The 25,881-nt window shown below is 45.1% G+C and overlaps 1 protein-coding gene across 2 annotated transcripts in view; it reads left to right on the top strand.

Annotated features, from left to right (window-relative positions):
- PTPN5 (protein tyrosine phosphatase non-receptor type 5) overlaps nt 1–25,881 on the top strand; it is a 130,929-nt gene that overhangs the window by 20,013 nt on the left and 85,035 nt on the right. The window contains exons 2-3 of one of the 2 annotated variants that reach the window (XM_067540636.1): nt 22,960–23,119; nt 23,217–23,347. In XM_067540636.1, the coding sequence (XP_067396737.1) occupies nt 23,070–23,119; nt 23,217–23,347 (181 nt within the window). In that variant the 5' untranslated portion in view covers nt 22,960–23,069. Of the gene's footprint in view, nt 1–4,273; nt 4,333–22,959; nt 23,120–23,216; nt 23,348–25,881 lie in introns of those variants that run through there. The other variant, XM_067540637.1, reaches the window with a different exon arrangement.

A 25,881-nucleotide genomic window follows, 5' to 3' on the forward strand; every position in this document is an offset into this window, starting at 1 on the left:
GTAATATGAAGGCGCTTTCATGCTGTCTATCTGTTTTGTGGACAAGGCCTTGACAGCCCAAGAGAGTAGGTCATGAGAATCCCCGTCAGACAAAAAAATCTCTGTAAAAATGTTTAAATAGGCTAGTTATATGTAACAATTTGATTTGCATGGGATTGGTGATGGTGTATTAGCACCAAAATACAAGAGTCATGCATTCAGAGTATCACAGGGTGAACTGGCCCTTTAAGGGGGATAAGGCTCAGCTTCACCTGTGCCAGGCTTAGTCCACCTCCCAAGGTGAAGGCAGTGATGGCAAAGGTCAGATGATGAGGACCATGAGACCAAAACCAGGCCTGCTGAGATATGAGCAGTCTGTAACCAGAGAGAAGCAGAACTAGGAAAAAGTTTCTCAAGAGAGCGTACGTGGGAATTGGTCTCTGTAAAGATTGGGAGGCCTGTGAGGCAAACACCTCAGTAGTCTGTGCTGGTCAGGGGAATTGCTTTGATGTTACTTCTGAGTGTTGTGTCTGAACAAAAAGCTGTGCCCTGTGGTAAGGGCCTGAAATGGATTTGGGCTTACCTCTTCGGACTGGTAAGACAGTCACCAGCATGCACATGGCTTAATGAGAAGTTGTCTTTATACAAATAAATGTAAGTCCCATTGCCCAGCTTCCTGGCTCTGGATGAACCGTGCAGGGAAAGAAATATGGCTCTAATCCACCTGGGGTGGACAAGATCCAAACCAGATCCTGGCATATGTCAGAGAAACCAAATGGGTGAGCCCCTAGGAATTTTTTGGTGGCTAGGGATTTCCAAAACACAGTGCACTACTGCTATGCCCACCCAGATGCCTCCTACACCAAAATGGGGGAACAGATAGCACAGAGCTGGTTTATACCCCTCAGAAATTCCCCTACACCAGGGGAATCCTCAGCTGCCTTACTAGGTCAGTTCTCTGTTCTTTTGTCACTGAATGGAACCAGGAACCAAGATCTGTTCCCTTTCCAAAAATCCTACATGGTCCATACAGTAGTACATATGGACTGTTCACTCATGCCTGCAAAGACAGTTTTTTAAAAAAATTGGACGGTCCACCTTAGTATCTAAAAATCTCCTGACTCCTAGCCTTTCTGGCTATGACTCTATGTATCAGCTGCCACAATTACATCTTTCTGCTCATCTGGCCATGTCTGTCGTCTCCTCCAGCCCCAGTTGTCCTCTCCTCTAGCTGTGTATCTCTCAGTTTCACTCTCACCAAAAGTACAAAGATCCTAATAATGGTACTTTAGAGTAAGGAAAATAGAGGATCCAAGAATTCCACCAAAAAGGGAATTATAAACTGCAACCTTTCTTGTCCCTCAAATCCTTTTGAATTAGCAACGTGAGCAGCAGTCACTAGTGGATGTGGTTTCAGTAAAGGTAGATGTTCCTATCAAGTAGGAGAGGGTGTGAACCTAGAAGCATTAAAAGTACCTAGCTTCATGGTTTCTGGAGACTCAGGCACAGCAGATTTCCATAATCAAAGTAATCAGCTCAGCTGTGAAAGGTCTCTGTTATGCAGAGCATAGATTTACTGGCAGCTGATTGTAGCAGCCAGGATAGGCAAAGTCAAGAAGAAGAGTGGATAATAGAATCAGAATCTCAGGAAAGCTTACAATTATGGTAAATCAGAGGAGTGCAAGATGCAGCCCTCAAATATGAATACACACCCAAATAATAAAGGGTACTGTACAGGGGATCTAAGCCCTGTGCAGCTGCTCCAATTTTTTTCTTTTTGACATTTAACACCAGTGTTTTGGCATAATAGAGAAAAGATGCAGGAACATTTTGTTATCAGCATCCTCTTCTATGGATTCTGCTGTCAACCTACCATAAGTCAAGCCACCAGTGTGATGTCATCTGCTAATGGATCAATTTTTGTACACACAGAGTAGACCTGTTGCTGTTTTGCAGACTGATGCTTAAACTGTTCATCTATCTGCCTGGTTTTTTGGAGAGATAGATGGATGTATGGTTACCTACAATTATTTCATAGAAAGAGAGTGAGTGATGTCCATGCCCTCTGACACTAATTATGAAAAATAAACTATCTTCATGGCTTCTCACCTTCTGAGTGGAAAATTTGGGCTAGAAATTGGCTTTACAAGTGCTGTAGTGTGCACTTTCTTTAGTGCTTAATGGAATTACAATAGCTGTTGGTTTTTGTCCTTCAACATTTCATTCAGTGGGCTAGGAGTAGTAGCAGAAAGGGACAGGAGCTACTGATGAATTTTAATAGTTATGATAATTTTTTCTCAGGTTGGTAACTAACAGCATCTCAAGTCAACATGAGTAGAAGTGGTGAAAGCTTGCCTCTCCTACTCAGACTTGGCAGATAAATGCTGAGCGTATGAGAGTGGGTGTTATAGCAGTGTTTGTGGCCAATTTCCCTCTTGTGTTTGCCCCTTTGTTGTGTTTGACATTTTTGAGCCTGAGCTCTGTTACAGACTATCACAGTGGATTGGGGAGCTGGGACTTCATTGAGATTTGGAAAACACCAACCAGTGGGGGAAAAATGGATTTAGTAGCCAGTTCTTGAGGGACTTTGAGATGGGATGAAATGAGATTAATGGTTATTACAGAATAGTCAAACAGAACAATTTTCTTTGCACCTTTCATTCCTGTTTTATCACTTGAGGGTATGAATGTGACTTTTTTCCTTTCTGATCATGAGATCAGTGCCTCAGTGATCAGATCTGATCAAAGCCAGTGTTTGGAAAAGTTTATTGAACCTGAAAGTATCAGCACTGGTCTCTGAGTGATTCTAGCCAAGACAATTCATGAAATGTTGACCTTTAAAAAGCCATTTTACTGGATATGATTGTCATCTTACTTTCTTCCTCACTTCAATTGCTACATGATTTTAGCAGCTGATATCTCACAAACTGCCAGAGCTAGAGATTAATCCTTGTACCATTAAAAAGCTAAGATCTAGTGCTGCCGTCAAATGATGTAAGAGCATTGCTTGCTCATCCTGGTGATTTGTAAGATATTGGGCATTAAAACGGTCATTGGGTCCTTCATTCTAGCAAGGTTTTTTTTGGCACTTGTCCAAGAATAAGTCTCAGCTTCCAAGTAGCTTAACTAAACGTAATTTCAAAAGTGACCCAATATGAAGCTTGATTTTATTCACATTGAATTCAAGGGCAAAACTTCCATTGATGCGAATGGGAGCAAGATCAGGCTCCTAATGGTAGTTTGTAGATAGTAAAATGCCAGGCCTTGCCATGTATATTAGGTACTCCCTGTCTGAAAGGATCCTGAAACGTGGCCAACTGGCAAATCCTATTGTTATGTAGTGACATGATTTCTAACTAGTGCCAATATTTATTTTATTGCTGTCAGCTCACTTTGTTTCTTTCTAAAATTAATCAATTTGAAAAAAAAAAACAAACAAAAAAAACCCAAACCCAGTAACATGAATAGACTATATGGATACAATAGTGATATGCTGATACTGTTATATACTGTATCAGTCATATTCAGGGATCCAATTCTGATATCCTTATTCGTGCTGAGTAGCACCTTATTTTGCAAATTGATTTCAGTGGGGCTACTTGCTTGACACCAATAGGAGTTTTGCCATTGACTTTGACTTTGACTTCAGTGGGAGTTAGGTGCCTAAGTGCTTTTGTGAATCCCACCCTGAAGTGCTGACCTTGGGAAGTGCTGAGCACCTTTACTTCCCTTTGAAGAGAGTGGGATAGGAGGACAGTCAGCAACTTCCAAGTTTGAGCCGCCAATGTTGCCTTTATTATTATTTTAAAGTGTCAGAAACCAGTTAAAGATCCTCTGCTTTGCGCTATGCTCAAACAAACAAAAACATGACCCAGAAGCTAGATTAATTTCAACCTTAAAAAAAAAAAAGTTATCTAAAGACATTGCCTCCTGAACTAAAACCCTGTATCCTGTGTATCATGTTTCTGCAAGTAATGAACTGTTTTGCTGAAGTATAATTAGGGATTTATAATGGAAATGCTAACACCATCTTAACTATCCCATTGCAAATGTGACACTACTAATTAAAGGGTCTCCAGGGTGCAGTATGCTCCTTGGTGAATTAGCCAGGTAGAAATTTATTGGCAAATTGGTTTCCAGTTTTGTTTTTATTTTTTCCCTCTTGTTACTGTACAAAGGAATTTTGATTCAGATAATGTGAGATTCTGTTTTACTTTCCATTTCTCTTTCATTTCTGCTAAAGAGCTCTTCCTCCACCCTCTTTTTTATTCTTCCGTGCCTAGGTGAGGGCTGTAGCATATGATGATTCAGCTGGGGAAATCCTGGAGATGTGGTATAATGACTGAATTCTTGGTAAGTCTATTTAGTGTCTGTTTAGTATTGTAGGAATTAAGCAGGAAATTATTGCTCAGACCCATGGGCGGCCAGTATAATAGTCAGGGGAAGGCTTAGTCTTCCCAAACAGCCAGGCATGGCCCCATTCACACTCCGCCCCAGGGCCCGACCCCCTCCTGCTGCATCCCCCAGGCAGGCGGGCGCTGCAGCAGCAGCTCTTCCCGCCCTTGATCAGCCTCTCCCGAAGCGGGTGGGGACATGGGCTAGGGCCATGGGCTAGGGCCATGTGCGGCCAGGACTCGGTGCAGCCCAGCTGGGACTTAGGATGGCTGCATGTCCATGCGGCACTGGGGCCACCTAGCCGGAAGTTGGGGAGGCCGGCACTATGGGGTGACCGGAGCTGCCCAGCGCTGGGGCCATGTGCGGCCTGGCATTGGGGGCCCTGTTGATCTGATGGAAATCAATGAAGGTCAAGGTCTATTTCTACCGTGCCACTGTGTATTCTCACTGGCTTTGGAGTCCCCAGCTTTCCATCAGCACCCTGCCAACATAGCTACCATGCTCGCCATTTTCAGTCCTTCTACAGAGGGTTTCCATAGTGTGAAGAACTCAATTAACTTTTAAGTAGATTCCCCACTGGGCTGTTGAGGTGAATGCTGTCTGCATCCCACACCATCCCCAGGCATGAAAGGGGAGGGGTCATGCATGAAGAGTGGCAGCACAACTCTGCTCAGAAAGGGAGACATCCATTTTAAGGGAGGATTCGGTCTGCCCCACAGTTTTAGCAGGAAAATCTGTCCCTGTGTCATTCTGATATACAATTAGTACTTTAAGGATGGCTTCATCATGGTTTGAGCCAGTTTTTTCCAGACCTCCTATATCACCAAGAATTCTGTTTCCTTTTTCATCATGATATAGGATTTTATTCATCCTGTTGAAAATATTCTGCACCTCTTAGGGCTTGCCTGCACATGGAGTTATTCCTGAAAAACTATGTGTGGTCACTGTTATCCAGAGTAAGAGTCCCTTCTTCCAAAATCCACTTCCAAAGTGGATTAAGCTAAACCAGAAAAGGCACTCATATTCCATAATAAGAATGTCTACATCGATTTATTCTGGATTAATGATTCCACTTTAAATTCACACCCTACCTTATTCTGGAATAAATTTCACATGTAGACAAGCCCTTAGATGGTTACAAACCCATGGAATACCTTAAACTATGACTGTACTCATTAAAGTAGAAGAAATTCCTCCTGCATAGAATTAAACCAGTTGAGGCTAGATATTTCAGAAGAGCTTGGCTTCTATTCAGGACCATAAATGAAGAGCCTAGATTTTTCAACAGTGCTCAACACGCAGCAGCTGCCACTGTTATCAGTGGGAGTTGTGGGGTGCAGAACACTTTTTGAATATCTGGTCACTCCATTTAGGTGCCTAAATAGGGAGTGATCTTTTGTAAAATCTGGCTATTAATGACTGACCTCTCTCTAGGAGACACTATATGTTAGTGGCACCATTAAAATGCATCACTTCATAACCATTATATCTCCCCATGCAGTTTTACAGGCCCCCCTTGCCTCCCGAAGAAAAGGATTGGCAGAGATAGTCATTAGCAGTGGAAGCTTTTTTTTTTTTTTTTTTTTTTTTAATTTTGGCATTACCCTAACCAGGCACTCTCTTAGCAATAGCATATCCTCTTCACTGTGGGCACAACACAACAGGGTTGATTGCTATGTGGCTCAACTTGACTAGCAACTCTTGGACTCAGCTAATGCTCTTGGGAAATGGTTGGCTACCTATGCTCCTGTCCCTCTGTTGGGATGGCATTGTGCTCACGCACAAGCGGCTCAGACTGTTTCAAAAAGAAATGAGTATCAAGAGATCATGCACCCACAACAATATATGCTGGCAATGTAGTCTTCAGAAAGATATTTTACACAAGAATTGGGCAACTAGTCCAAAGTATAACAGTGACCTGTGCCACCCTTTACCAGGGGATGAAGAGGCTCTTTCAACTTGTTGGTTCTGCATGAGGAAGCCCTTCATTATGAAGGATTTAAAGAAGTAGTGAACAGATTCCGGGATGCTGTCCCTGCAAAGAATAAGGTGGCAGGTGGCCCCAGTTGTGAACTGCAACATGAGGGACAGGTACATAAGTAGGCAAGTAAGAAATGGGCAGGTTCCCTTAAAAGGGAGTCTCCTATAAGGGGTGGTGTTAGTTTGCCCCAGAAAGCCCTCCCCACAACTTACTTTGCCTACTCTGAGGATGCTCAGTGATTCGAGCGTAAGCCAGTTGGTGGAGATGCCTCACTGATGCTTAATGTCTCCATGAATGCTTTGGCAATACCTCTGGGCATACGCTGATTACAGAATAGCAGCATTTGCAGCTTCTGTACATGGACAAATGGGCACGTGATCTGGTTTTATCCCTTGTATATTGTTGTTGGTTGTAGCTCATATTCTGGCTTCCATGAAAGAAATGCACAGAAACTTTTAGCTGCTTGATTCAGCCTTGAACTTCATGAGCTGCACTGCCGAAGTTTTGCATATTAGGAGTGAAATTTGTCCTCCGTGCCACTTAAAACCAGCAATTGCCCTATATGGCATGAGGTGAGGGAAAAGTGATTCGCTGCCAGTCGGACCTCTGCATCACCTTTAGACAGGCCAATGTGGAGTGTGGCACTGAGGATGGGCAAGGGGAAAGGCTAATGGATCTGCAGTTACGTGGATCTAGGTATCTTAACATCCTACACAAGTGTCACAGGCTGGGCGATGTGATAATTTTGCTCCCCAGCCCTTATGCACTATACTGACATAAGGCCCAGCTAGATGAGCCCTTAGATATTCAAGATAATATTTGAAGATTATGTTGTGACCTCTGGTACCAACTGGCACTGTGGCAGGGATTTTGTCAGTTGTGTAGGAGCATGTGTTTCAGACAGAAGCAGACGGTTTCATTCCCTCCCTCCCTTCTTTCTCTTGCATTAGAACCCTGCAAAAATGTAACTGTGTGGTGTCCTCATGGGAGTAGAGCTGCTTGGGTTGAGACAGCTCTTCCACGTGGCTACGAAAACAGTGGCCCATATTCTGATCTCAGTTACACTGCTGTAATTCTGGAGTAACAATTGTTACTATGATTGAAGTTCTCCATTTGAGTTACTCTAGATCTACATAAGTGAATCAGCAATTAGAGTCTGTTTTGGGGCTTATCTCACCAGACTTTTGTACCGCCAGTAAATTGATTGCCAATTAACTGAGGAAGTTAACGTGTTTATAAAGGCTGGTATGGACCCTCCACGTATTTGTTCTTCTTTGAGTGCTTGCTCGTGTCGATTCCATTGTAGGTGTGTGTGTGCCCTGGTGCACGGTTACCGGAATTTTTTTCCCCTTAGCAGTACCCATAGGGCCGGCTTCGGCGCCCCCTGGAGCCTCGTGCACATGCCACGGTACATAAAGGTACATAAGGTGCCACCGGCCCTATGCCCCCTCAGTTCCTTCTTTCCGCCACTGCTCGTAACTGGAACTGGGTTCGTTGCTTGCTCAATCCGCAGGTGCCTCTTAGCATTTAGTTTTAAGTATTCTTAAGTAGTTGTTAAGTAGAAGACCAGGGACTGAACATTAGGGTGATCCGCTTGGTGTGCGGAGCGTTCCTCCCCTTCATGAGAGACAAGAAGGGCCAGGTTCTGATGGACAACACTACCACAATGTATTATATCAACAGGCAGAGTGGGGCTCACTCCCCGGACATGTGTCAGGAGGCGGTGAGTCTGTGGAACCTGGTCATAGGGCACGATATTCACTTGGTGGCTTCACACCTCCCTGGTATCAAGAATGCCACAGCGGACCGTCTCACCAGGACGTTCTTACCTTGCCACAAGTGGTCTCTCCACCCGTCGGTAGCCGATATGATTTTCTGGAGGTGGGGGTTTCCCCAAGTGGATCTCTTCGCCTCCAAAGTCAACAAGAAGTGCAGTCAGTTTTGTTCCATTCGCAGGCTCAATGAGGGAGCGCCGTCAGACGCCTTCCTAGTTTCACGGTCGGAGAGGCTTCTGTATACCTTCCCTCCCATTCCATTGATTCACAGGGTCCTGTTAAAAATCAGAAGAGACAAGGCAAATGTCATTCTTATAGCATCTGCGTGGCCCAGGCAACACTGGTTCATGACACTCCTGGAACTATCTGTTGCTCCCCCTCAGGAGCTGCTGCATTGTCACCACCTGCTTTCTCAGGATCAGGGGCGACTGCTGCACCCGGACCTGGAATCCATGCACCTGACGGCGTGGAGGCTGAGTGGTTGAGCCTAGAGGAACGGGCTTGCTCGTCTCAGGTGCAGGCTATACTAGTGGGTAGCAGGAAACCTTCCACCAGGGCGTTATATTTAGGCAAGTGGAAGAGATTCACATGCTGAGCTGCAGCCCAGACAGTCTCACCCCACAGATCATCAAACCAGATGGTGTTGAACTACCTGCTGCACCTTAAACTCCAGGACCTCGCCACTGCCTCATTGAAAGTGCATCTGGCTGCCATTTCAGCCTCCCATCCTCTGATTCATGGGAGGTCGGTCTTCTCTCACGCCATGGTGATTAGGTTTCTGAAGAGTATAGAGAGACTTTACCCCAGTTTAGGGACCCAATACCCCCCTCCCCCTCAGAGACCTAAATTTAGTCCTCTCCAGGCTCACAGAGGCACCGTTTGAGCCTTTGGATACCTGCCCCCTTTTGCTGCATCGTGGAAGATAGCTTTCCTTGTTGCCATCACCTCGGCTAGGAGGGTATGCGAGATTAGGGCACTTATCTCAGAGCCGCCTTACGTGGTTTTTTTATAGGGACAAAGTCAAGCTGAGGCCCCACTCAGCCTTTTTACCCAAGGTGGTGTCACAGTTCCACACTAGCCAGGACATCTTCTGCCAGTATTCTTCCTGAAGCCGCATGCTTCAGAGGAAGAACGGAAGTGGCCCACACTGGACGTACGGAGAGCCCTGGCCTTTTACATCGACAGGACGAAGCCATTCCGTAAGTCCATGCAGCTGTTTGTGGTGGTGGCCGACAGGATGAAGAGCTTACCTGTCTCTTCACAGCAGATCTCCTTGTGAATAACTTCCTGCATTAAGTTCTGTTACGGGCAGGCGAAGGTTCCCCTTCCGGGAAGTGTCACAGTTCACTCTACTAGAGTGCAGGCCTCTTCTCCAGCATTCCTGGTGCAAGTGCCCCTTCAGGACATATGCAAAGCCGCTACATGGTCGTCGGTGCACACCTTTACGTCCCACTACACCATTGTTCAGTAGGCAAGGGATGACGCCAGCTTCGGCAGGGCGGTGCTGCAGGCAGCTCATCTGTGGACTCCGAACCCGCCTCCAAGGTACTGCTTGTGAGTCACCTACAATGGAATCGACATCAAAGAAGAAAAGATGGTTACTCACCTTGTAACTGTTGTTCTTTGAGATGTGTTGCTCATGTCAATTCCATGACCCGTCCCCGCTGTCGGAGTTGACGGCAAGAAGGAACTGAGGGGGCGTAGGGCAGGCAGCGCCTTATGTACCGCGGCATGTGTGTGGGGTTCCAGGGGGTGCCGAATCCGACCCTACAGGTGCTGCTAAGGGGAAAAAAATTTGGGAACTGTGCACGGGGGTGCGCACGTACCTACAATGGAATCGGCATGAGCAACACATCTCAAAGAACAACATCTCAAACATCTCAAAGATGAGTAACCGTCTTACCCAGCCTGTGTGTTTTTTATCTTAAACTGATCCCTAGGGTAACCTTGAATCTTTGTAGCTTTGATCAAACGTAGTGAGAGCACCCACATGAGTCTTTACAAATGTGTTAATGACCTCAAGTGATTCGGCAATCAATTAACATGAAGTGCAAAAGTCTAGTGAAGATGCACCGTCATTGGGATTACTCTGTTATGTCCATATCTGATGAAAATCTTAAATGCACAAAACAAGCAAAGAAGAGCAGTTAAAAAGAAAATCAGTCATAGTCATTTTATGCTATAGGAGTTTTGAAGATTCAGAGATCACTGTCATTTGTACTAGATAATAAGGGCTCGATTGCAAACCACAGCCCTATATAGGTGTGGCACTGCATTGGAAAAATTGTGTCTTGGGTACTCTGTCTTCCTCCATCTGCTCCTTGCAAGGTGTGTGTGGGGGGAGGGGGAAAATAGGGGGAAGCTATCTGCTCCAGCCATAGCTGTGCCTTCTCTTCTGTGCCCAAGGAGGAACAGGGGTGAGCAGTCCCTTGTGCTTCTTAGAGTGCAGGTAGCATACGGATTGCTATTGTGTGTAGTTCTTGCACAGCATGCTGGCAAGAAGCCTTCTTGAATGCCCCTCTAATCCTGCATTCCCATGCAAGGTCTGTAAACAGTCTGGCCCTCAGTATTTTACATTTATATTATAGAACATGTTGTGGAGGAATCCAAAGTACTTGTTTAGATTATATACATACAGCACAGCTGAAATGCCAGCAGCTGTGTGTGGAGAACAGCAGCCAGCACGCAAGATGCTGACCACAGTCATCTCACCATTATCTTGTTCTCCTTCTGTCTATTTTATACACTTGCTGTCCCTCCTTTTCCACGCAGACTATAAACTCTTCAGGGTAGGGATTGATGTTTTGTTGTGTGTTTGCACAATGGGCCTCCAGGCCCTTCCGTAATACAAACAGTACCTAACTAGGGGGCGCATACTTCCTAGCTTGTGTAGGCTGAGCTTATTGTAAGTCCCAGAGTCCCCCATTATTCCTGCCCCATGGCTGAGATTCTCTGGGGGCTCCTGGTGTGTGGGAAAGGGGGGCACACAAAGCTCCTAGTGGGGGGAGAAGGAGGGTATGAGGGCAGACAGAGCCCCTGACTTGAGGGGGTAATGGGAATTCACACAGAGCCCCTGCTGTGGGGGAAGAATAGTGGACCCTGCTAAGGGGGTAGGGGGAAAAGGGGGGGTACACAGAGCCCATGGTTCTTCTTCAAGTAGCATCCCTATGGGTGCTCCACTGTAGGTGTGTCCGTGTCCCTGTGCTGCTGATCGGAGAACTTTGGTAGCAATGTCCATTCAGCCTGCATATGCACTGCTCCTCTCCTGCCACAAGGCTACCGAGCACACAGAACTCTCCTCCCCTGAAGCTTTATTTCTTTGTTACTTCATTTATATTTTATTTGGCCGCGCCTAAAAAAAAAAGTGAGCGAGAAAAGAAGAAAGGGCTTGTCGGGGGGAGGGGAACCTGGAGAAGAGTATGCCCAGCTCCCCAGGCTTCAAAAAGTGCTTCGGAATTTATCCCTGTGACTGATGGACACTCGCAGTGTGTTCGCTGCCTGGGAGAGATGCACATTCCAGAAAAGTGTGGTTTGTGTTGGCAACTGAAACCCGGATCCAGGAAAGACTGAGAGCTGACTCAAATTCGTAGTCAAACCTCCTGAGTCCAAGCAGGAATGCTCACCGCCACCCTCTACTTCCAAGGGAGGTAAGCCCAGAGAGATGAGCCACTCACACAAGGCCTCTAAGAAAAGATCTGTGAGTCCCTGCTGTAGCGAGCCCTGACTGGGCCAAAAGCGATCTCTGTATCCATCAATATAATTGGCATCAATGGCACTGAAGCCATCAAAATTGGGTACTCAGGACATGCATGGTACTGAGCTGACGGAGCAAACTGGACTGCACAAAGACCCAGTGGGCACAGACAAAGAAACCCCAGAACCACGGAGGTGTAAAAAACATAGAAGATCCACCAGGGGAAGGCTCCATCCTTACGGACATCGGCACCAGTACCAACCTCTGCACCTGGCACTGATGGACCTCGCTGCCAGGTCCGCATCTCCAACCCCATTGGTGCAAGCTGCTTGGTGCTGATAACCACCTCCAGTACCGACGCCATCCGCACCACCTGATTCCCAATGCGCGGCAGATCTTTCAGTGTCCGATGCATTGGACTCGCCCCTCCTCAGTACTAGGGATGTATAAGGTTAGCTGTTTAAATGTTTTAACAGTTTTAAACATCTGATACCATTTAAACTGGGGAGGGGGAGGGGAGCGGCGCAGCAGCTGGGCTTGCTCCCCGCTAGCAAGGGCAGCTGGGCAGCTCTTGCTGGCGGGGAAGCACAGAGCCCAGCACAGGGGTAGCCACAGCTGGGCTCGGCTCCCCACGATCAGGGGGAGGTGTGGAGCCCAGTGCGGGGTGCGGGGAGAGCTGTTCCTGGGCTCGGCTCAGCTCCCCACGAGTGAGAGCTGCCCAGCTACCACCACAGCTAGGCAGCTCTCACTTGGCAGTGAGGAGCCAAGCCCAGCACGGCTTCCCTCTTCCCCCTCCCCCAGCGTTTAACCATTTAAACTTTCTGTTTTTAGAACATTTAAACGGATTCTTAATTAAACTAATTTTTACATCCCTACACAGTACTGGGGCTCCAATACTGAGTTCACCTAGAGCCCTGGAGTCGCGAACCTCTTCTTGCAGAGCACTGCCTTTCTCATCGTCGGAGTCAGAAAGTGAGGGGAGAGGATGTGGGTTCCCACCGCTTTTCTCACCCGCCATATTGGACTCAATTTCACTATGGACATTGGGTGTATCATCCACCTGATCTACAGCCTCCCTGGTTTGGTCAGCTATGGTACCAACCACCATGCGCCTACCCGCCACAATGGCCACACTGGGACCCATGGCAGGCCTCCCATTCCTCTAGTGTGGCATATCAGCAAACAAGGAGACGCCCTCCTTCAGCCACTGCTTTGAGGGTTTCTGAACCCCCCGAACAGGCAGGGGAGGAGGTATAGGCTGAGGTGGAGGAGGAAGTCACTCCTCAAGCCCACTTCTCATCATCATCACTAGACAAGACAGTTATATCCACTCCGCCATCAATGGCTGATGTTTTCAAATTATTCCAGGACCTGGCACAGAGGGTGGCAGAGGACCTGCAAATACCATTACAGGAGGTGACCAAGTCTCACAACAGGCTGGTGGACATTTTACATTCCTCCAGAGTGGCCCTCCCTATTAATGAGGCCCTCATGGACCCAGCCAAAGACATATGGCAGACCCCTGCATCTATCCCGCCAACATGCAAGCAGGTGGACAAAAAGTATTGCGTGCCAGCATAGGACCCGGAATTTCTCTTTTCCCACCTGCCTCCCAATTCCATCATTGTGGATGCAATTAACTCTAGAGGCCACCCGCCAGCACCAGTTCAAATCCACCCGTTATGACCAGGGCTGGAAATGTTTGGATCTGTTCGCCAGGAACACATATTCATCAGCCACCCTCCACTTCTGTGTAGTGAACTACCAAGCCTTGTTGGCAAAATATGACTACCAAAACTGCACGAAACTCTGTTCCTTTATTGAGCAACTTTCTGACTGTCACAAGGATCAATTCAAGGCCATAGTCAACACGGGCCAATGGGTGCCTAAATGTCCCTCCAGTCCACACTAGATGCAGCTGACATGGCAGCATGCTCGATTTGCATGGCAATTGTGATGAGATGGGCTTCGTGGCTTCATTTATATGGCTTCACTAAAGAGGTACAAACTACAGTGGAGGACCTTCCTTTTGAAGAGATGGAGTTATTTGCTGAGAAGACCGATGCATCGCTTCATATGTTGCAGGATTCTAGGGCAACTCTTTGGTCCCTCGAGATCTATACTTCAGGCTACAAGAGAAAGTACAGCCTGCTGTAATTGTTCAAGCCCCGCTAATCACAATACTCTCAATATTCATCCCAGTATTCATCTCCAAGATCTTAATGAGTCACAGAGGAAGAAGCCTAGATTACCCAGGCGAAAGTAGTTGGGATCTCAACCAACTTCCTCCCAGCCCTCCACATTGAAGAGGCAGTTTTGACTGGTTGGTCGAGGGCCCATAGGACATTCTCTTCATCATCTCATGCTGGAAAAATCCATGCATCCCTTCGGAGACCGTTTTATCCTGTTCTACAGCACCTGGGAACGGATAACGTCCGACAAATGGGTGCTGGAGATCATCCAGGATGAATACGCCATCCGTTTCTTTTCCCTTCCCCATCCCTCTTCAGGACACTTCTCATGAGAGTCTGCTACATCAGGAGATAAACCATCTCCTCAGTGTAGGAGTCATAGAGCCTGTGCCTGCACATCTAAGAGGCAAAGGCTTCTACTCCTACTACTTCCTAATACCAAAGAAAAAGGGAGATTGGAGACCCATACTGGACCTCTGAGCGCTCAACAGATAAATCAAGGCACAGAAGTTCAAGATGGTCACTCTATCATCAATTATTCCAGCATTAGAGAAAGGAAATTGGTTCTCTGCCCTTGACTTACAAGATGCATAATTCCACATTTCCATCCTACCGAGTTACAGATGGTCCGCTAGCAGTACAGAGAACTTCCTTTTGGTTTCTGATTGGCCCCCAGGGTATTCTCCAAGGTCATATCAGTAGTGGCAGCCCACTTATACTTTCAGGGTATCATGATTTATCTCTACCTGGATGACTGTCTTCTCAAGGCATGTTCCTTCGCTGAAGCCCAGCAAGTTACCCAGCAAGTTATTTCAGAATCTGGGCCTGCAAATCAACACACACAAATCAACATGAACACCGATACAAAGACTAGAATTCATAGGAACCCATCTTGACTCCATTTAGGCGAAGGCACTCTTCCCAATTCACAGATTCCTCGGCCTCTCCATGTTGGTAGAGACAGTACAATTCAGCCCCCAAATTTGGTCAGACATTGCCTCCAGCTCCTGGAGTATATGACCATGGGCACATCGGTCATAGCTTATGCCAGAGTATGCATGAGATGCCTCCAGGCTTGGTTTGGTTCAGTTTAGTTTACAGGCTGAACAGAGACAGCATCAACAAACTACTATCAATGCCCACCAAACTCAAGCAATCTTTGGATTGGTCGAAAGACACAGTAACTGTATGTACAGGAATCCCATTTATTCAGCCTTCCCATTGTTACTCCAGACCACTGATGCATCCCTCAGAGGATGGGGCGCGCATCAATGGTCTCATGGCACAAGGCAAATGGTCACCATCCAAGATGTGCCTTCACATTAACCTGCTCAAACTCAGAGTGATCAGAAATGCGTGTGCTCACTTCCTCCCGCTGATCAAAGACGCGCACACAAAAGTCATGATGGACAGTGTGGCCTGCATGTATTACATAAATTGTCAGGGAGGTGGCGCGAGATCACATTCTCTGTTCATGGAAGCATTAAAACTATGGAACTGGTGCATTTCCCACAATGTCTTAATTTCAGCAGCATGCCTGCTGGGAGTGTACAAGATGACTGAGGACAACTCAGTCACAAATTCTCGCTCGACCACAAATTGGAAATAAATTCAGTGGTCCTACAAGACATATTCTGGCAATGGGGGACACCGACAATAGACGCGTTCACTATGTACCAGAACAAGAAATGTCCTCAGTACTGCTCCAAAGTGGGGATCAGATGACACTCCATGGGTGATACTCTCCTCCTTCCATGGGACAAGGGTTGTCTTTACTCCTTCCCCCATTCCCTCTAATTCTGACAGTCCTATTGAAAGTCAAAAAAGAGAGAGAAAGCAAACAGCATACTGATTGCTCCCCTGTGGCCCAGGCAGACGTGGTACCCTTACCTGTCACAACTGAAACTATGTCCACTAGTGACCCTTCCAATCACTCCTTACCTGCTATTGCAGAATGAGGGATGCACTCGCCATCCCAACCTGTGGATTTCGAGGCTCAAAGCCTGGCTCCTTTGTGGTTCCAGTACATGGAGGCATCGTGCTGTGAGGAGGTACAGGAGGTGTTATTACACAGTAGGAAAGGAGCTACTCATTGTACCTACCTACAAAAATGGAAAAGATTTAAAATCTGGTGCCAGCCCAAAGGCATCACTCCAAATGCAGCCACCCTACCAGTAGTCCTGGACTACCTGTTGACTCTCAAGAAATCAGGTCTCTATCAGCTTGCTAAAGGTTCACCTAACAGCAATTGTGACCTTCCACCAGCAGGTAGAAGGATATTCAATCTTCTCCTATCTGACCATGAAAAGGTTTTTCAAAGGCATGGCGAACCTCTTTCCCTAACCTAGACTTCCCACTCCTCAATGGAATCGCAACCTAGTGTTAAAAGGACTGACCAGACCGCCATTTGAACCCATGGCAATTTGTTCCCTAACTTATCTCTCTGTGAAGATGGCATTCCTGATTGCCATTACCTCAGTAAGGATAGGGGAGATAGCAACCCTGATGATGCATCCTCCCTTCACTGTGTTCTTTCCTGACAAAGTCGCTCTTGCCTCACACCCAAAGTTCACTCCCAAGATGACTTCCGCTTTCCATATAAACCAGCTTATTCAACTTCCAACCTTTTATTCTAAACCTCATTGAGATAATAGGGAAGCCATCCTCCAGATGCTCGACATGAGGAGAGCCTTGGCCTTCTATTTGGACAGAACAAGAGCTTTCAGAAAATTTCCAAGCCTCTTCCTCTCCTTTGCAGATAGGTCAAAGGGTACAGTGATTTCTGCTCAAAGACTCTCTAAATGGGTCTCGAACTGTGTCAAGCTGTGTTACCAGATGCGTAATGTAGCACTCCGGCTTCAAGATGCATGCACTCAACAAGATCGATCTCCTCTTCCGTTGCCTTCTCCAAGGGTATACTTATATCAGAAATCTGCAGAGGAGCTACCCGGGCATCTGCACATACCTTTGCAGAACATTATGCCCTCCTCGGGGACTTGGCTGCGACGCCAGATTCAGTGCCATCATCTCTAACAGACTGGACTCTGAAGCCCCAGCCTCCAGTGGTGGACACTGCTTAGGAGACACCTACAGTGGAGCACCCATAGGGACACTGCTCAAAGAAGATGGAGTTATTCACCTTGTGCAGTAATGATGGTTCTTCAAGATGTGTGTCTCTATGGGTGTTCCACAACCCACTCCCCTCCCCTCTACTTTGGAGTTCTTGTTATTGACTCTGCATTAAAGAAGGAACTGAGGAGGGTTCGCCTGTGCATGCTGGCTAGCCTCATGGCAGGAAAGGAGCAGCGCATGTGCGGGCTGAACGGACACTGCTACCAAAGTTCTCCAATCAGCAGCACAGGGACACAGACACACCTACAATGGAACACCCATGTGGGGACATCTCGAAAAACCATCATTATTGCACAAAGTGAGTTACTTTGTCTTGGGGGGATTGAAGAAATGTTGTATGGGGGGGAGGCACAGAGCGCTCCAGGGGAAGGGAGGGATGGAGGACATGGGGGAAGTGGGATGGAAGTGCACACAGAGCCATTGACATTTGGGGCTGTAACAGGACACATCTTCGCTCCTGTCTTCTTGCCTTAAAGAAACTGCACAAACTCCACTGGTTGTGCATTCATGGTGCTATTGATTTGAGTTCCATCCACCAATACTGCTATGGTCCCCATGCAACAGTCTATTTACAATATCCTCTAAGCTTTCAGCCCTCTCCTCAGGACCTGAGAGGAGGAGAGGTCTCCTTCCCTGAGGCCTCTGTGAGACTTGGCTCAGTTAGCCCTGTTCCTCTCCCCCATTGTACATCTTTCATGCAAATACTGTGCAAAGCAGAAACAGTCCGGGGTCTGCGCTGTTCCTGTAAGCCAAGGGTGCTGTTTCACCCCCTCACCTCACCCCGCCCCACTTGAAGGGGGAAAGCTGTTTTCGCCCCCACCCCCTCCAGCCCTCCGGGAAAGAAAGCTGCCACAGCTGAGCAGCTCATGCTTGAGCGTGCAAGGCCTGCCTGGCCTGGAGCTGGAGTGGGAGGCAGCTGCGTTCTGGAGGAGTTTTAAAGGGCCACAGCCTGTGCACCGATGCGGCCCAAGCTTTGCCTGTGGCTGCACTCCTGGATCCTGCCGGTACCTCTGGGAGTGCAAGGGGCAGGGAAGGGAGGGGTGCTGGCAGTGGGCTGGCACCAACCCCTTGCCACCTGCTGCCTCTGAAGCATGGCAAGCAGTGCACTGAGCAGCGTGAACCCTGGGGAGAGGCAGCTGAGGGCTGGAGTTTGTAGTGCCAAGGATGGGGGCAGGCCCTCCCAGTTCGACCCAAAGGCAAGAAACAGGAATAGGGCAGGGAGTTGCTTGCAAACCAGGCAGTGTTGCCAGGTGCCACCTTTGCAGAGATCTCTCCCAGCCTCAGCTGGAAGACACTGACTGCAGGGTACTGTACCATGATGTTTTGTTCAGAGCTGCAAACATTTCAGAGTTATAAACAACCTCCATTCCCGAGGTGTTCGTATCTTTGAGGTTCTACTGTATGATAAAGATCTGGCAGGGGATTTATGTGTCCTCTGTTTCCCCTTTTGTTTTCCATTTTCCCCCAAAAGTCAGTTGCCTAGAAATCATTTTAGAAATGATTGGATGCAGTGCTCAAAAAGTTACTCTGTGACATACAGACAGAATGCCTTTGAGTTAAGGCCTTCTGAGCACGGCCAATAACAATTAGATTGTGTCAAAATGATGATAAGCAAAAGGAACCTTTTGGTCTAGACCCAAAACTTTATGAAATATGGCACAGGATTTTATGTTCATGCAAAGCAGACGGTACCTTACTGTTTTAGTCTCATCTGAAAGAGCCACACGCACAGTGAAATGTTAAGACACTCAGTTTATATAAATGGGAAGAATGAAAGTTGCATTGAGCCTGTTGGGATGCCACATCAAATTTAATTTATGCGTGGCCCATTATGCCATCCCTTCCACTGTACCAATGTATGTGGTCCGTTGACTTTCAAAAGCACGTGTTATGTGTCTGATACACATATTTAAATCAATGGGGCTGTGCAAAGGCACAGGGATCTGCCAACCCATATGGATTCCGTTGCATTCTTGGGGCCTTAATCTACAATTAATCTATAGTTTCACGTTCAGCCACTGTAGCTCTGTATAAAACTGAGGCAGAGCAGGGCATTCAAAGCAAACAAACTCAGAGTGTGATCCAAAACCCACTGAAGTTACTGGAAGAATTCCCACTGACTTCAATGGGCTTTGGATCACAATTTAAATTGGGCCCCAGTTAGGGAAAATATCCCTGTTTGGAACACATTTAAACACATGCTTAAATCTCGTTGAAGTCAAGGTAAAGTTAAGCATATATCTAAATGCCATCCTGGAAAGGGGATGGATTTAAGCACATGGTTAAGTACTCTCCTGAACTGGGACCTTACTTACAGTCCAGCTTCCACCAATGTGTAGTTATAGTTACAGCCACCTTAACCTGAGAGGTTCCGGTGTCTGACTGGTGAGTACGTAATGAAGATGTAAAAATACAATAAATTGGCGATCATCTTTCTCACCATGTGAGAAAGTAAAGGGATTGTGCCAATCAAATATGCGCATTAGATGACTAAGTGCTCCCACACTTTCAGTGTAGGCAGGGAATTTGCTATGCTGCCACTTACGTGCACCAGACACATAGGAAGTGCTTTTTATTCTGAATGTTTTGTTTTGGGGTGGGTTTAGATGAGAGTTCAGCTCACTGAGCAGGATGTTTATCTCTGTGCCCGGAAAACAATATTGATTATAATTTTTAATGGGCAATAAAGCTTTTAAAATAGATAACCAATATGGATACCCACCCTGAGTGACATCAGAACTTAAAGTGGTTGCTATAAATGTTCCTCAGGAAAGATTTGTGCATCACGCTTAGTATTTGAATATATTACTAACAACTGAATGAATTTGGGTTTGTTTCTATCAGAGGTGTTGCTGGAGAAGGGGGAGTTTCACACACAACCCATATGATTTCAGTTTGATTTTCTTTCCTTGATAAAATGTGTTTGATTTAAAAAAACCCCAAAAAACCAATAAAGCTGTATTAAGGAAATTAATTCCATCTAATTCTTGCTCAGATATTCTTATATATGACAATATATTCATTCAGCTACTACTATGCCTAGAATCAGAGAAATATCTCTTAATAAATATCCATACATGATTGCAATTATTTGAATTACAGTAGTACCTACAGGCCCAAACCAAGATCAGGGCCCCCTTATGCTAGAAGTTGTACATACACATAGTAAGAGACAGTCCTTGCCCCAAAGAGCTTACAGTTTAGATGGACAAGGCAGATGGGGCAACAGAGACACAATGAGGTGAAGTGACTTGTACAAGACAGCACCACAGGTCAGTGGCAGAACCAGGAATGGAACCCAAGTATCCTGTGTCCCAATCCTGTGCCCTAGCCACTAGATAACACTGATTCTTAGATAGTTGTATTGGTTGATCTGGTCAACATTTTTCAAAAATCTGAAAGTTGGACAAAATTTGTCATGAAAAATTTACAGCATATTTTGATCATGTGCAAAGGTCATGTGATGGGGAGCATGTGACTAAAACCCAGGTCTGCTGGGATAAAAGAGCAGTCTGTTGTCAAAGGGAGGGCAGATCTGAGAGAGAATCTAAGGAGCGCAGGCCTGAGAGTCAGTACTCCATCAAGAGTATTCTCTTACTCAGTCAAGAAAGCGCCAGTGTGGTAGCCAGGCTAGGAGTGTATAGGAAGAAGCCTGGGAGGGGGAGAGAGGGAAATTTAGGCTTCAGGGCCGACAAGGCTGGGAGCCCATAGTAGAATGTGTATGTGGATTCCCCATATACTGCCACATTATGAGGTGGTGCAGTAACCCCTGCAGAAGGAACTGATTAGATCCTAGGATGGCTAAAGACAAGGTGAAAGAGAACAGACCTTCAAAGGGAGGGTTGTACCCTGGAGATGATCCTGGGGTAGAAAATTTGGTTTGGAGTTTATGTTGGACTTAAACCCCTGGAAGGGGTGGACTTTTAGACTTAACTGGAGGGCTGACACTAAGGGAAAACTGAGGCAGAGACAGGGTCTGATGCATGGTTTGGAGTGATCCTGCTTCACAATTCCTATTCAACAACACACCTAACGCTATGTTCATAACCCATTTACTTCAATAGGATTTACCCGTGTGCTTAAGTGCTTTACTGATTCAGGGCCTCCAAGAAAGAGGAGAATGTTTCCCCAACAGCACCTTGTACCATAGTAGTTGTGATGGTGATATGTATTATATGCCCCTCAGGGCTATTTCCATTAGTTGCCTGTGCAATGACTGTCTTCCAAAAATGAAGATTTTGCTGTTCTTTCCAGCAAAGGAAAAGAGAATCGTAGCTATTGCTAATCCCCCAGTACCATCTCACTTTGCAAAATGTTTACTGTTAGCTCGATTTGCATTACAGTTCTATGTAGCAGTGCCTGCAGGTGTTAGAATCTCTCACTTACTCCTCCAGGGCCAGAGTGTGTGCACAGATGGCTGCATGTACAATTTTGAATGTGCACAGGCAGAGACTGGGGCTATGTCTACCCTTAAACTACTGCAGTTGCACCGCTGTAGCACTTCATGGTAGACACTCACTACAGTGTCAGGAGGGATTCTCCTGTTGCTGTAGTTAATCAACTTCCCCAAGAGGCAGTAGGTAGGTCAACGGTTTATGCCAGAGGTCAGGTCAACTTTTCTGTGTCACTCAGGTGTGGATTTTTCAGCAACATAGCTGGGTGAACCTAATGTTTTAGTGTAGACCTGGCCTGAGTTGAAGCTCCCAATGAAAATCAACCCCAGATCTTAAAATATTAACTGGTACTAGTGCACTTGGTAAAGGCAATTCTGCTTTTGTAAAGTACTCTGAATATGCTTTTTAGTATTTGGCTGTCACTATGATTGAGTTTTGCAATTCTTTAATATTCAGTTCTCTGTGACTTATCCTCCAGAGGCTTCAAATGCTACAATAGAAAGCAGGCTGAATTCTCGTCTAACTTAGAGCCTGACCCTGCAAACCCTTATGCACACGAATAACTTTTCTCCTGTGTGTAGTTAGAACTACTCACGTGAGTATATTTAAGGACATACATAACAGGATTAAGACACTGTGCTCCTGGTTTTTAAAATCACTGGCTGCCTTTAAAATTCCATTTGGACTTGAAGGTTCTTCTCATGCTTAGAGGCACATAACAATAGCAAATTGGCATATCTTCCTGATTTTCTGCTACTGTGGGTATATCTGCTCAGCAAAAGCTGTGTATGGGCTAGCCCACCTGAGCTAGCTCCAGTTCAACTAGCATGGGTAATAATAGCAATGAAAACAGAGCAGGGTGGGCTTCAGAACAGGCTACTTAGCCGAGTACATACTGGGCTTGTATTAGCCACATTGAAGTCCATGCCGCACTGTTGTCACGGCTGTCGTTACCTGTGCTAGATGGAGCTCCGGGAAGTAAGCCCAAGCACAGCTTTTGCTGTATAGACATGCCCTAAGGGTTCCCACACATTCAGTTAATGCCTGAATCTACTTATCTGGCATGGCCTCAATATCAATTTGAAATGGTCAGAGTCAGGTCTTTTAGTGATTGTGCACCAAAGCTGTAGAATCAAATAATTTGGAAAAACTGGATTTCTTCCTGTTTTTGAAGTAAAAAATGGAAGAAGTGCATGTTGGCCTCTCCCTGTAGTTAGCCTTTAGATTACAAAGTGTGTGAGTATTGTGAAGGCCAATGTATAACTCAGACATTGGGCCAGATCCTCAATTGGTGTCAATTAATACATTTATTCACTGAGTTCAGTAGTTCTGGCCCAGTTATAATTGTGTTGCTTTGTAAAATCAGAGCCTGAGGAAAATGTTAGTGTTGACTCTTATTTTTTTCCTGACATTAAAGGCCTGATTCTCCACTGCCTTGCACCTTGGCCAGTCATTTACACCAGCCCAAAGTGATTTCAAAGTGGGTATAAAAACTCTGCCAAATCTGAATGGTTGTGTTTCACGCCCATGTGGAATACAGATAGGGACTACACATCTCGAAGAACCTCCGGTTACATGTAAGTAAACTTACTTTATCATTTCTTTCATGCCTGGTAATTTAATAAATCCCCACTTATGCCTGAAAGACTTAGACTTTAAATTTTTTTGTTTTAGGATTCTAGAGTGTAAATCACACAAGGACGTAAACTACCACCCCAGAGGGCTCTGTGCCAATCAGACAAGTCCTGGAGAAGATTTTGAAACGGTTTACCATGTGACTAAGGGTACTCACTGCATATCAGATGGTAAGTACAGCAGTTAATGGTTCATTGCATCACAATGACACTAGAATACTGGAGGAAAAAAATTCCAACTATATTTTTTTTGAGAATTTGTCCTAATTTTACTGTGGAATGAAGGGGACAGGTGGACGAGAAAGGGAAGAAAATGAATGCAGGCTGTATACATTTTCCACAGCCCAGTTAACACAGAAAGAGCCCTTGTTGCTTTTTTCAGTAAAGGACAATATTCATTAATAGCCTCTCAATCCATAACTGATCCTACATTTCAGGAAGTGTCTGTTCATCTCTCATATTAATGTTGGGATTTTCAAAGGAGCATAAGAGATTTAGGCACCCAAATCCCATTGAAATTGGATGGGATCTCGGTGCCTAATTCTCTGAGCCTCCTTTGAAAATCCTGGCCTGAATGAACTTCATGGGCATCCATTGGATTTTTAGACTGTTGGTCATACTTGTTAATGATATTGGGCTGAACAGTTATTAAATGACTTAGGACCCAATGGTTTAAGTGCTTGGCATTCTCAAGTGCCATTGGAGTCAGCGGGAGCTGAGAGGATTCAGTGCTTCACCAAAAGTGTTTAGCACCTTGCAGGGTGAGGGCTTTTAGAGCCTAATGCAAAGCCCATTGAAGTCAGTGGGAGTCTGTAGGCTTTGAATCAGGTCCTTAGTGTAGTAAATCTTTTTTTTATTTTAATTATTAAGCTGGAAATCTGATCTATTTGCTTTCCTATTGTAGCATAAATATGCTTTAATACTTCATGGAATCAGCTTTTTATAGTAATCTGTAGGTAGAGCTACCTTGGATTCTGTAATCCATGGTTGTTTTTATGGTACAAAAGTACTTTCAGCCTATGTGAATATGCAATCTGAATGCAACTCCATATTGAAAATGAAGCCTGTGGAGAAGGGGGTGATGAAATATTATACTGGAAAATGTCTGGCGGGAAAAATAATTCCCGTTATGAGAACAAGATGGTCAGGTAAATGGGATTATTCCACTTCTCTCATTTCAGAAGTGACCTTTTGCAAGAGGTGCTGACCTCTCTATTTACATAAGAATTTGGAATCTAAATGTTGACATGTTTGTTAGTTTTGCTTGAGTAAGGCTGTAGGGTTTGGCGTTATATGTTCTAAACATCTTTAGATTATTCTGAGTTAATTTCAGAGAGTGGTAAATACAGTTGTACTTGCTACTCAACTCCTATAGCAGACACAAAATAATACTTAAAAAAGCACTGTGTAAATTCATGTCTGGTGTAACTACACTGAAACCAGTTGAGTTGCACCAGGGATGAGTTTGGACCATTGCCTATACAAAAATCACATATTTAAAAATAAACATTACTGTTTTCCTGTATTACTGATAATACCTTAGATTATTAAACAAAAAGATTTTTAAAAAATTAAATGTACAGTATTTTCAGCCATTTATGCTGTTTGCTTTTTGCATTTCTTTTAACTTGGACTATGAAAAGAAACTGGCCAGTTTCTCTTTTAAGTTCAGTCAGTTTCACCTTCTGCTTTTTATGAACCAGCATAATGTTGCTTGTTTGGGGCTCATAAAACTGCATAGGGAATAGTTAAATGAAAAAAAACTCTTAATTTCACGAATACCCTTCTTTTCATATGTGGTTTTGTTTCCCCTCCATTTTTACTTAACATAAATTAATTTTTGATCCTGAAAGAAAAAGAAGTGCCCCTTAATTGGCCTCTGTTTGTCCTAATTAATTTTTCTACTCATTGTGGATCAGATTGTGACCCCTTACTCCCATTAATGATCATACTGATTAGCCCTGTTGACCATAGTGGAACTTGTTGAATGAATAACAGTGTAAAGTGAGTAAGGACCTGTCAATCTGGCCCTATGTGCTTACACTATTTCTGTTTCAAAAATAAAATATAGCAAGACACACTCTGTGGAAAGAATACTTTCTGCTTGGGGAGCAAAGAGGAAGGAAGAAAGATAATTTTTATTACTTAGTAGTTTGATTAATATAACTATAGGGACTCTGTTCATTTAAAAATAAGCTTTTCATTACATGGACATTCTATGATTTCATTATGGCATTTGTAAACAAGAGTCAGCATTTGTAATGAATGCTCCATTCAAAAAGAGAAATTCGTGCTTGTGAAATGTATTTGCGGAGTAACATATCAGTGGAGTTTGGCTAACCATATGTTTGCATATGGAAGTCAAATAGAACCATGGAAAAATCCACTCTTTTGCCATGAAGAAGAAAATCAACCCATTTTAATGCAAGATTTGCACTCCTACTCTTTTTTTGTAAAAAGAAATCATGAAGGAGCAGCATTCCAAAGCATGCTGTGTAATACTAGTGGAGGTTCTCATGAGAACAAAAAGGAGCATCAGGACTCAAAATGAGTAGCTCCTGTTGGCAAGCTTAATATTATTTATAACATGAGGATGATACACCAACAGCGAAAATTCCGCATTTGTCAAGATTTTGAAGCAGAAGTTGTGGTGCAGTGCATGAATCTTGGGCTCCTGTCTGGGAATGAGAGCCTCCCCTGTGCTA

This window comes from Emydura macquarii, unplaced genomic scaffold, assembly GCF_026122565.2.
Source record: "Emydura macquarii macquarii isolate MOO-44397 ecotype Brisbane River unplaced genomic scaffold, CSIRO-AGI_Emac_v2 contig_587, whole genome shotgun sequence".
NCBI lineage: Eukaryota > Metazoa > Chordata > Testudines > Chelidae > Emydura > Emydura macquarii.